At 39.9% G+C, this 13,049-nt stretch overlaps 2 protein-coding genes across 16 annotated transcripts in view; one reads left to right on the forward strand and one right to left on the reverse strand.

Moving 5' to 3' along the window:
- The window catches only part of LOC123959956 (aminopeptidase O (putative)), a 146,101-nt gene that overhangs the window by 84,887 nt on the left and 48,165 nt on the right, over positions 1–13,049 (reverse strand). The gene's annotated exons all lie outside the window — the stretch shown is intronic.
- cdc14b (cell division cycle 14B) lies at positions 16–13,048 on the forward strand. Of its 7 annotated transcripts, none has more exons than XM_046034346.1 (16): positions 16–257; positions 1,408–1,498; positions 2,197–2,272; positions 2,841–2,933; positions 3,025–3,101; positions 3,756–3,822; positions 3,909–4,059; positions 4,164–4,394; positions 4,541–4,679; positions 5,173–5,338; positions 5,470–5,567; positions 9,705–9,752; positions 9,842–9,967; positions 10,769–10,937; positions 12,087–12,152; positions 12,251–13,048. In XM_046034346.1, the coding sequence occupies exons 1-15, from the start codon at positions 149–151 to the stop codon at positions 12,108–12,110; spliced, it is 1,665 nt and encodes a 554-aa protein (XP_045890302.1). In that variant the 5' UTR covers positions 16–148; the 3' UTR covers positions 12,111–12,152; positions 12,251–13,048. The 7 variants fall into 7 exon arrangements, with proteins under 7 accessions (XP_045890302.1, XP_045890308.1, XP_045890303.1 ...); XM_046034348.1 differs by lacking the exon at positions 16–257 and adding an exon at positions 980–1,256; XM_046034347.1 differs by lacking the exon at positions 12,087–12,152 and having other exon boundaries at positions 17–257.

The following is a 13,049-nucleotide window of genomic DNA, read 5'->3' on the forward strand; positions in this document are numbered from 1 at the left end:
ATAGGCCAGATACCGATCAGCAGCAGCGCAAGAGCAAGACATGCCACAATAACACAGTAACAAAGCGGAGAAAGGCCGCCGGAGTGCGAAGTAGACGAGCTCGGTTGCAGCTGCTCAGGAATGTCCACCGTGCAGCCCTGAGGAGAAAATGAAGCGCAAGAGCGAGAGGAGACGAGCCGAGTCGAGGAAAAAGCGCTGTGCAGCTCACAGCAGCTCAGAGGCGGCGCCAAACTCTGATATTTACATTGAGATAACAGGTAAGGGGGGTTTGCAGAGTCAACCCTGTCAACTTCAAGCCTAGTTTGCAAATATGTGCAGACGCACGCAGCAGACCAAGCATGCACAGTTCTGCGTTTTAAATGACCAGGGCGACCAGACTTCGATTTTCCAGCTTTTGACCTATTACGGCGACACCGTCTGTCCCTTTATCGTTAATGCATTGGGTTTGGATCGACCTATCTCCGCAGTCTGTGCACAAAATACGCAATATTATCAGTTCAGTTTTGCTGTGGTAGGCTTATTTATTTTAGAGGATGCAAGAAATTAACCCCAGAATTTCTGCATGTTTTATGAATTGTGAGTTATATATCTGCATATAGAGATAGGGCGGTGTATTAATGATATAATATCGTAATCAGCCAACTGTCAGCGTTGTCCACCGTTAATTTTCAGATCTTTTATTATGTTTTCCTTGTCCCTGTACATCCTGGCGCAGCTCAAAGAGAGAGGGAGGTTCGTCAAAGTGGAAATCACGAGTCTGACTGGCTGAGGGATGGTCCTAGCAACCGCTTGGGCAATGTTCCCGGGGCCTATCATGTGTCTTATGTAGAGAACTTTAAACTAAAAGCGGCGGGGCAGAGCCTGACTGACAGGCACTTCCTCCAATTATGTGGCTCCCTGCAGCCAATAGCGTCTCACGGAACAGCGTAGGGGAGGAGTCGGGCCGAGATGAAATTTAGCAGAGTGCGCACTTGCACATTGATACCCTGCTTCCTTCTTCGACTGGTAACTTTTTTGTTTTGTCCAGGAGAGTTAAATCAAGCTTTTTTTAACGTTGGAGTTTTTCACGTAGTCGCTTTTAATTTACTTTTTTTTTTTAATTCTGCGCACAGAATCAGCGTACGTTTTACTCAGTATGCGCAAGTCCTCGTGAATAAAGTCAACCTCGTACGTTTCTCTGCAAAACGTCATGTTCAGATTTGGAGACAAGATGACCGCAGACGATGTTTCGTCAAGATGTATTGAGTTTGTCAAGGGTAAGTTGCCAGGAAGTGCATAAAAATAAGTAGTTGGAGAGAAAGAGGAGCTGGTTTGTAGGGAACTGAGAGACAAAATAAATGTATGCATGACAAAAGCAAGTAACTGCTTCATTATTTTGTCGCCCTCACCCAACCCCCTCCCCTCCAGACCAACTATATTTCGCCATACTTAAGCAAAAGATCAAGAGCACAGCCGAACGACACTGTTTCTGCATAGACGAAGAGCTGGCATATGAGAAGTAAGTCACCAATCTCAGCACGCATGCATTTTAGTTTGCTGGTTATTGTATTGTTTATGTGCTTTGTCCCATGCCAATGAACTGCAATAAAAGACACTTAAATGGGCCTAGCTTTGCGTAACGTTGTACCACGTTATTATTGCAGTCATCTAAAAGATCAGTAATTTAGTGCTGGTGGGAGCAGGCTAGAACAAAACTAATTCAAAATACAGTGAATTTATCTTTGATTGCAAAAGTCGACATATTCAGATTTGATCTAAAATATATATTCAATGTAAGAGTATGTTGGTGCACTGTTTTAGATTTTTATATATATATAAGAAGCGAATTTCCTTTTTGCTGTTGGAAGAAATCCAAATAACCACAGCAGCATTAAAAATGAAGGGCAAATAAAAGCACCTTTCCACAGCCAAATTTGCAGTTTCAGAGCTTGTAGCAGGGGCGTTTTCATTGGGGGTTGTTAGATTGGCCTCAGTAGAGGATACTGGTGACCTTTTGGAGACCCCTTTGTCTCCTGTTCTGATTGACCCACTCTAGCAATGTAGGCTTCCAAATATAGTCTTTACTCTGTCAGTGTTTTTACTGTTTCAGTCCAAGATAGCTTATTCCATCTAGTGAAACTTCCCCAGAGGCCATAGCTGGTTGCATAAATAGCCACTCTGACACACTCTTCTTCTTTCTCTCTCCCGCTCTCTCAGCTTCTATGCAGACTTTGGTCCCCTTAACCTGGCCATGTTTTATCGCTTTTCTTGCAAGCTGACAAAGAAGCTCAAGGTAAAGTCAACTGCTGCTATTAATTACACCTCCTGGAAGAGAGAATGGGAAGCAAAAGCCAGGTCAATCAATATCTTTTTATACCTGCAGTAGGAAGGCAAAATAAAGTAATAATTTATTTATTTTTTTGCATGGCAATTAGCAGTACTTGTCAACTTTTTACAGTTAAATTTACATCCCTAATATCCCTGGTTTGTGTCAACTTGTGACACCACTATTCCTCTTTGTCACGACAGTTTGCCTGTATTGGGCACATAGTTATCTTCAAGGCTGTTAGGCACAGATTCAGGCGCTATCTCTCATCTTTAGTACGTACCGGTAATTGTCTTATGTGGTGATTGCCCAAACTTTTTGAGACCAGCCCCCACCACCTATGCAGCAACTTTTGTAATAAAGTCATTATTTCATTTACGAGTTAAAATTCATCATCCATGAGGAATTTACATTTCTGTCTAGCTGCTGTATGTTAATGTAATGTTTACATTTTAGATTACATATTTGTGATTCAAATAAATAAATAAGGTATTTTTTGTCAGTTCATACTGTTGCTGTTATTGTTTTTGCACAGTCCATTACACTGTCAAGGAAGAAAATCGTGTTTTATACCTGTGGAGATCAGAAGAAACAAGTCAATGCTGCCTACCTAATTGGCTCATATGCAGTAAGTGGTGTTTAAACACAGATTCTACTAATAGCTTGGGAAATAATGTCTGCACGAGGAACTTGCTGATTTAAACATTTTGTAATCAAAGGTAATGAATCTAAACATGATGCCAGAGGATGCCTACAGTCTCCTGGTGTCAAGGAATTCAACATATATTCCATTCAGGTAACATTTCACTTTTACCTTATATATTTTACATTTAACATGGATTCTCATTAAAGCAACTAAGAATGAGTGCATCTTGGGCTGGACAGTACAGTTTCATTATCAGTATTGTCATTTACAATAGGCACATAGCATATTTAGCTTTTTGAAGACCAATTTCAAGGATAAAAAGTTTAAATATGGTAAAAACAACAAGCATCACAAATGGATTTTGCACCTATCTTAAGAAGACATGAAATCTTTAAGAGGAATTGTTGGTGAAATATTGCTGAATCTTTTTTTAAGTATGTTAAATATATTTTGTGCAAAATTTGTCTCCATATATCTCATCAAATTGTGTCATTTTGAAAATATCTCCATATACAGGGAATAATATCAGAAACTAAATCACAATGTTATCCCCCCCCCCCCTCAGTATTGTTTAGACCTGGCTGCAACGTAAGAAATGTTCCAACATCACCAGACCTTGAAGGCACAAGAGCCCTGGTGCCCTGTTAGTTTTACTGTGACTATAAAATGGTGAAGTAAAAAGTGAAGATAGAGAACAACACATTAGGAGAGAGGATGATGGAAAGCATCTGGGAGCAGGACATTTATATTTCAAGGGACATAAATATCCTTTTAGTATATGTGATAATGTATATTATGTTTCAGAGATGCTTCGTTTGGAACCTGCATGTACAATCTGAACATCCTCGATTGCCTTCGTGCCGTACACAAGGTATGTCATGTTAAGATTGATGTATTTTTCTTTCTTGCTGTGTCATGCTCCTAATGAAATTAACTCCCCCCCCAACTATCTACCAGGCTCTGCAGTACGGCTGGCTCGACTTCTCTAACTTTGACGTGGAAGAATATGAGCATTATGAGAGAGCAGAAAATGGAGACTTGAACTGGATCATTCCAGGAAAGTTCCTTGCGTTCAGTGGGCCTCATCCAAAAAGCAAAATAGAGAATGGTAAGTGAAATATACTTTTAAGTTGGTGATTTGCTTTGAAAAATGGTGTCTGACCTAATTTTAACACCTGAGTTCACAAGATCCCCCCCCCCCCCTTACCCCAGGCTACCCTTTGCATGCTCCAGAGGCCTACATCCCATACTTCAGGAATCATAACATCACCACTATCATCCGACTCAACAAGAAGATGTACGATGCCAGGCGGTTCACAGAGTCTGGCTTTGAGCATCAAGATCTGTTCTTTGTGGACGGGAGTACACCAAACGACTCCATCGTCAGAAAGTTCCTCAACATCTGTGAGAATGCAGAAGGAGCCATTGCTGTCCACTGCAAAGGTCAGACTTCTCGCCCCCATTCCCAGCACAAGAAACTTTCATGGGTCAGACTATTCTGGCTGATTGTGGTTGGTGCTTGTAGATGTATACCCCTGTTAATTGCACACTTTAATGCCATACCACTGTCTTTTTTTTATTTTTTATAGCTGGTCTGGGGAGGACTGGAACCCTGATTGGCTGCTATATGATGAAGCATTACCGCCTGACTGCTGCAGAAGCCATTGCCTGGATACGGATCTGCCGACCAGGATCCATCATTGGACCTCAGCAGAACTTTGTTGAAGAGTAGGTGTTCACTGAAGCAGGGTTTTAAATATGTCAGATCAGAAAACAACATCCTTAGGGATTGTATATCAAGAGTTTGACAGTCAGAAATGCAGCTGGCTCATCAGGACTGTGTTTTGATCAGATTTAATTGACAGTGATGGCCGCATAAGCAATCGATGCCACAACTTTTATCACATTTCAATTCAAATGTTGCTTTACTCTGATTGATGAAATGTGACCTCACATTTCCCCAACTGAGCCCCGCCCACCTCAAACCAGTGAGAAATGCAAGGACAAAAACAGAAATCTCTTATGTGGAATCAACAAAATTGTTAGCTTTTTTAAGAGGTTGAGTGTTCATGTAGGACCCCATCACTTACAGTAGGTAAGAAAAAGGGGTTTCAGGGCCGTGCAGACTCGTATCATAGGACCTTCATGTCTAATGTTAATAGTGATGCCGTTTTGGCAAGAAACACCATAATTTATGGTTTGTTGAAATTTTGTACATCAGGAAGCAGAACAGTCTGTGGGCGGAGGGAGATGTTTTCCGGGAGAAGATGCAAAATGAGCGTGAGAATGGCAAGGTGGCTGTAACCAGGATCCTGTCTGGAGTGGATGACATAACCATCAATGGGAGCAACAAGAACAGGTCATCCAAGAAAGAAGAAATGGAACTGGTGAGTTTTGAAATTATGCTCTTGCCACGCTTTCAGCTACAGAAGTAGACTTTTTTTAAAGTGCTTCCGTAAGCAGAAATACAATCTATACACACCACTTTGTCTGTTCATTGGTTTGTTTTGTTTTACAGTACAATGATGAAGAGGACAGAAATGGCCTTACACAGGGTGATAAACTGCGAGCCCTGAAGAGCAAGAGGCAGGCCAGATCGTCCTCGGGTTCACTATCGTAAGTACAAAGGCAGTCTGCAAGTCTCATCATGCTTCATGCCGACGTGTTGTAGTACTGTAAAATGAGCAAAGCCTCTCCTTGTCAGTCCCTCAAATCATTATACGTTTACAGCAGTGTTTTTCAAATCAAAAGTAACTTATGATTTGAAAAGTTTTGATTTCACAATGACTGGGAAAGTGACCGTGTGTTACATTATTTCATTTGATGAGCTTCTCTCCTTTTCTTGAGTATTTATTCAGGATAGTCAGCTGTCCCTTGTGTCAGGTTTAAGGCATGGCTAATCTCTTAGGGCTGCTCTCCCTTACCCATACCATGGCAGTTTCATCCTAATATCAAAATTTATATACGAGTTAACTATGCGTAATCTTCCTATAACCCTGTTTCTGTGTCCTCCTCTTGTTTTGATTAAATGTCATCACATGAGGTGTATTATAAGTTTTCATCTGTAATCAGTGAGTGATGAGTGAACAATTAAGTCAAGGAAGTAGTGGGTCAAGTAGGGGCTGGATTGGCATTATCTGATGAACAATCTTCCAGGAAAAACTTTTTCTTGTGGGCTGGATTTAGAAAGGCACACAAGATGTGGAAGTTAAACATATAATCTGTTTTTTGTTTTTTAAAATCTGTAAATCATCCTCTGTCAAAATCTTAAAAATGAATCTTAGAGTTGAGGAGAAACCATAGAAAGGCGAATCAAGTTTAGTTTTATAGGTACTGGGTTATCATGTCACAGTGTCATTGATGTAATTGTGCCCCTCGTTTAGTCAATAGACTGTACAACATATTTTAAAAATCACAGGTTCAAGAATATGCAGATATATTAAACTTGTTGAGGACTTTGATGTCTGTAGCACCTCAAACTATAAATTGTTTATTCAGCATAGGGTTAGATAAGCTAACAGAAAATAATGATAAAGTGGTGCATTAGATGTAAATGTTAAGATTAAAAAGCAGACATTCATTGTATGGCAGAGAACAGAACTAGCAACAATGTCAAAACAATTCTGGACAATGAATGAAGGCAGGAGAAGGTTTTAAACAGACTTGACCTTGGTCTGATGTCAGGCCATGAGTTGGTAAGCAAATGGATGTACAGCCCTGCAACTCTGAACTGGGAGCATGTAAATCAATAGTTAAACTTAAAATAGTCAATGTGTTTGTTTTTTTTTGGGTTTTTTTCTTGTACCACAAATTAAACTCCAAAGGTGTAGTTGCCAGTAATGCCATTAAGCCTTTGCAAATGGCTGGACAACTATAACATATTACCAACCCAGTTGTTCCCTGCCTTAAATAAAAAAAGTCCACATCATTTGCGCCTGTGTAAATCATGCCGTGGAAGGTTGGATGTCAGCATGGCCGAGGATGGTTGATCGGCCTGTGCCAATGTACCCATATGGCTTTGGCTTTTGTTGTCCCATGTCAGGCAGGTGGTAGTGTTCTGCTGCAGCCTCATGGGTGTGGTGTGGCCGATGTGTTGCCTGCCGCTCAAAAGATAGCAGAGAGAGGCAGAGAAAGAGTTGGGGAGAGGAAAAACAGAGAGAGGAATGTGAGGTTTTGTATGATGGAGGTAAGTGCATGTCACTTCCTTTATAGCTGACATCCTCTTCCTGTAGACATGGTTGCTATGCCAATGAATGGTATGGCTAATTTGAAGTTCCCTTTTTTTTTGTGTTTTTTTTTCTCTTTTCTTTCTATGGATGATAATGGTGTGATGTGGAGATGCACTTGGAGATGCAATACATTTACACGCCTTTCATTATATGCCTCATGGACTCACTGAGCTGCTTCTGCTTTGATATCAAGGCTTACCTGAGATATCCTCTGAGTTACAGTAAAGCTGTCAAGTTGAGCCTGCTATACTTGTTAACAACATCCCCAATTATTCAACTAATCACATTTTTCATAAGATCTGGATTAGTTGAATTACATGTTGTCCTGCCTGGCTTGCACTACTGACTTGGCACAAGAAAACATGTTGGTAAGGGAAACTTGATCCTCGTTCTGATCCACAGTAGGTACTTCCTTATTGTTTGGTTAAAATAGCTACCCTGCTTGCTCAGTCACTTAAGATGTAGGTGTTTTTTGGAAATGTAGTACTTTGATGTTAGAATGATCTTTGCAGCGTTTAATTAAGGATTTTTTTAAAATGGTATTGTTGGGAAATTCCTCCTGATCTGCGTTCTATTACAAAGGATTATAAAACATTGTGTGCTTCTGGGGAGATAGGGGGATGAAAATGGGTTCTTATCCATTCTCAGGGGGCAATTGAGGCAGAAGGGAGATTTGCCTGCACTGCAGGCCATATGCCTTATCAGTCAGTGTATGCGTTGCTACACAAACCTCTAACTTCCAGCTGAACTTCACCATCTGGCTCCACTGTTTGTTTTATGATGCAATACTGAAGTACACGTTGAATTCCAGTGACTATTTAGAACGATGATTTATATGTAAACTCTTCATCTTTTCATGCATGGCAACAGGCATGAAACCCATGGACATGCGCGCATGGACATGCCTCTGTTTGATCTGTGTTTGTGTCTAACATGAAATTAATGTTGGCCAGGTTCATTGTCAATTGCCTGTGGTTTTTCCATTGCTTTTGTGACTGGATCAGTGTACACATAACCGTCTGAGCTTTTACTCCTTCTGTCTCTGCCAGCTTCTTTTTAAACAGTCCATTTTTATGGAACACATTTGGGTAATGGATACTTAAATATTTGTAGGATTTTAATATTTTAAGACAGACATGGTTTTTATGATTAAAGTATTGCAGCTCGATTGATCTATTGGCCGGCTGGTATCAACCACTTTTTGCTCATCATACAGCTATCGATGTGTATATTGGCAGGAACTGCAGTCCATAAATGTTTTTTTATATATATATATATATTTCTTTTATATACAATATTAACTTTGTTTTAAAATTACTTTGATTTAAATTTCAGTGCTACTTAGTTACTAACTTAGTTTCATTTTTAAAGTTAAGTTTAGCCACACTACATGCTGTATATTTGTCATAACGGTTAACTAAATTATCACTGTCAAAAATGTTTTTCTGTAAAATGGAATATCAGTTTATTTAAACTCATAAATAGTGAAATCTCCTTCAAAATATCCACATCAGTCAGGTTCTAAATGTAGAGCAAACTGCTAACACATCAGAGCAAATGAAGAACAAAAACTTGCTGACTGGCACTGCTGGATGCAAGGCTCTATGAAAGGTGTTTGATCTAATCCAGTCCCAGTGGAAAAGCAGAACATCAGAGGCCTTTTGTCCTGCCTGGACGTCTCTTGTCTCTCCTTCCTTTTTCCCCCCTTTTTTTCCGTTTGCTCTTGTTGTTGGATTTGTCCTCCTTTCAGATGGCTGGTAGCCATGCTGCTCTCCTCCCTGTGTAGCCTTGCCCTGTGGTGGATTGTGTATGGCTTCCCTTCTTCCATCCTGCATTTCTGTATAGACGGGTTAGGATTTCAATGAGTTCTACAGCCCGTCAGCCCCCAAAAAACCTGTCCTGCCCCCCCTTCTGGAGCTCTAACTGAGAATGCTGTAAGTGAGCCCCCAGTCTTTTTTTTTTTTTTTTTTTTTTTCTTTTTTTTTAAATCCCAACCAAAATCAGAAATTTGTTAAAGATCATCTTGTTACTTTATTCTTCCTGCAAGCATATTAAATTTAAAGCTAATGAGCAGAGCCCATTTTTAAACATCAGAGGCTCCTGCCTTTTCCATGTCACCATTTTCTGTACATAATGATTTTGTCCTTCTGTTCCCATCATACTGTCATCTTTAAACATCATGCTTTGCTGGTGCCAGCTGTTAAACCAAGCCAGACAGTTGACCCTTCTTGATTAAAATGATACCTTTTGTGAAAAGGCAAATCAAGTCCCTCTTAAGTTTAGTACCCCCTGCTGGCCTTTTCTGGTACTTACTTGGCTTTACTAATCCTACCTGGCTGCCAGAGCTGCAATAATGAGTGCAACAGATATTTTTTTTTTTTTTTTAAAACCTTCTTGCCCATCTCCATACAGTCTTTGCCTCCTCCTGCCTCCACTCTGTCCTGTCACCTTTCTATCAAATCTCTCAATACAAAAATGTTTCTCTCATTTCTTTCTTTACTGTCGTGTTGCTTCTGTTTCACAGACAAGAAGAGAATAAGATTCACACCAGGTCATCATCACAGTCACTAAGGTAAAGTTTGCAGTGTTCGCACAACATGGGTACCTACGCTCTGACATTAAACATGGCTCAGACTAATAAAACATTTGTCTCTTCTGCAGCACGGTCATCTTGCAGGCCAGTGTTCAGGACTGTATGGCCAGCGTCCACCCCTTGGCTCTGTCTGATCACTCGGATAGCAGGAAGAGGACCAGAACCTCACTGCCAGCCAACGGAGTAGGAGGAAGGTCAGTGGCTGGAACTGACATTTACTCATTGATAGCCCAGATGTGTTATCTGGGAGAGCAGTGCAAGAAATAAAAGGGGACATTGGGTGCTTATTATTATTATTATTATTATTATTATTATAATATATATATTTTTTTTAACTGTCTGCTTAAAAGCAAATAAAATGGGGAGACTGGCTTAACTAGGCTAATGATTATGAATGAAATGAACTTTCCAAATGATTATATTAAATATATGCAGCATTCAATATATTGGGGGGGATAACAGTTGGAGCTGGATGAGAACAGTATTTTGATAAGATAATGTTAACTCAAGGTCCACTTATGAGCTTTATCCTTGACACTTATCTGCACCTCAGTTTTCTAAGTTTCCTAATCACGTGACCTAAGTATGGAACTTTGTTCCCATAACAACAGGTGGGCGTATATAGGAGGGAGACTGTGCCCTTAAACATAACTCAGTCATTAACTGATCTGGTCTCTGTTCAACAAATGAGCTGACTTCATTCGCTGCAGAAGAAGCCCCTAGAAAATGTTAAGCCGACTTTAAGTTAAGATTATTTCATCAGATTAACAGAATTGTAAAACCTCAGTTTGTTTGTTCTTGCTCCTTTGGAAATTGGCATCGTTCCCACTTATTTCTTTATCCACGCCTGTGTTGTGTTGATGCAATGTCTAATTCATTAAATTCTGTTTTGATGTTTTTATCTGAGGTTGACACAGTTGAAAAGCAGCCAAGAGGCTATAGCCACTCATGGGTCCTTGTGGAGTAAATTAACAGCTTCCCATTCTCTCTGCCAGCTCCCTGTGCCACACCAGACTGGTCAGGTCCCTAGGCAACTTGCATGTAGTGGCTGGCGAAAGAGACCCAATGTGTTGTGAGCCATGTGGCAGCCATAGAGACGCAGCCAGTGCCACAGCCAACACAGGCACTCTCATCAACTTAAACATGGCAAGGGTCCACCTGCAGGCAAGCTCCCTCAGACCCACTCTGAGCCATATGGAGACTTGGGCTGCATTTGCACACAAGCAGGAATTTTACTGATCAGTTTTCTCTGAAGAGATGTTCTCTATGCTGTCAAAACAGGGAAAGTCGCATTAAAATGGTTTGGCACCACTAGGATGATCAGATCTGTTAAAGATAATTTAATTGGTGCCTGTGTATAAATCCAGTCAGAATCCAGAGGCTCAGTGCTTTATCTCTCTTTCTCCTCTTAATGCTCATGACAGTGGTTCTACCATAATCGCGTAATGTACTTAGGCTGGGATGCATCAACATGGATTAAATGTTTAAAGAAAACCAAACTGGTTTACGTAGTCAGGAATTAGCAAGATTCAATTTAGATCTCACTTTTAACAATTTTGATCTGACAGTTGAGTTGTTTCACATGTCTGGAGGGCAGCGTCTTTGAGGTAGTTGGGAGAAAACTTGACGGAAGATAAGCATCAGACTTAACTGATCTCATTAACTGAAACGCCCAGTTGATTTGATTTTAGATTTGTGAATTACCAAACTCTAATTTGTCAGCACAAGTCCTAACATAACAGAGTGGAGTTAACAAATTATCCATTTGTCCAAGACATGAATTTAAAAAAAAATCAAAACTTCAAATTAAACAGAAGTCATATTTTTTTTAATTCTATTTTCCAGCTGGATACTATGTATTTTTGTATCGTTAATCAGTCAAAGCTTTATTAGTTTTTACTATGATTACGTCCATCATAGTTCATCATAGTTCGTTTAAAATCAAACCATGATGGTGAAACCCAGCCGCGCATCTCCTTTACTTGTACTAACATTAAATATAGCCCGACATTGTCCAGGACTAACATTTAGTAAATCTGATCCTGCTTAGGCACCACTATGAGGTTGCCATGCAACTCCACCTGGCTCAGTCTCCCTGCTGCTTCTTCCAATAGCTTTCCTTGCATGTTCTCTGAGAACGGGGATTTCGGAGTAAGACTGGCTATAGCTTCTCTGGAGTCTGCTGCTTGATGTGTCTTCTGCCTCTGGCCTCTTGTTATCCCACCATAGCTCTGTCTGCATCCTTTACTAGTGCTAATCTGTCATGTTTATATCTCCTCTTTCCTTCTCTTCTATATTTCTTACACGCAACAGGCGCACTGTCTCCAGAGGATGTAAAGCTCACAGCTCTTTGCAATCAATTCGATTTTCCAGGCTATGGTATCTATCTCTTCTTCACTCTGTTACATGTAATGTATTATGTTACGGGCATGTCTGATTCATGTGCATAATTAATGCTGACTCTGTTTTCTTTATAGTCACTCCATACCCAAAGCTAGAGCACCTCTACTTCGGTGAGCCTGCGGAACTGGGAATCTTGAGGAATTTCACATTAAATCCAACTTCTATACAGCAAACAAAACTGTTGGAACAAACTTTAACCAACGTGATGTAACATGTAAATCATTTATAGAATGTTTGCTTCAAAGTTATTTTACCTGTTAAGGCACTTAGTTTGTTTCATGATGCCGTTTTAAAAACAAAACAAACTTTTAATCATTGACTGGTTGTTCCTACTTATTAAAGCATGAAGTAGCAAACATCAGATTGGACTGGCTTGTGAATATCTAAATCCAAGTTATTCCTCCAAAATGAACACTGTGCAGATGATATTCTGGTTCTTATGATGTGAGAATCTCATTCAGTTTAAAAAATGTGAATGGATTTGGCCAGAAGTTAGGAATAAAAAGCTTCTTTGTTCTCCATGGCACAAAGGTGTGTTTACTTGGATGTAGAAACAAGTCTGTTTTGGCAAGAATTTCCATCACAAGACAAAGAACTGTGCACATTTGTACCTCCATTCTCAATATCTGGCTAGTCATGTATTCCTTTTCATTTACTTAAGCTTTTCAGCCCTTGTATTTCAAGAATGTAAATATGTCAACATTTGATATACTCAGTTTGTATTTTTTAAATTTTTGTACTGTTTGAATCATGCTATAATTAGTCAGTGGTCCTAAAGGGACCTTGTCCAATTCATGTTCATAATCCACTAAAGACATTTGCTTGAAGCACAGAAGCAACTTTTTAAATAAAATTATACTCAAGTCTCTTCAT

Source organism: Micropterus dolomieu, linkage group LG21, assembly GCF_021292245.1.
Source record: "Micropterus dolomieu isolate WLL.071019.BEF.003 ecotype Adirondacks linkage group LG21, ASM2129224v1, whole genome shotgun sequence".
Lineage (NCBI taxonomy): Eukaryota > Metazoa > Chordata > Actinopteri > Centrarchiformes > Centrarchidae > Micropterus > Micropterus dolomieu.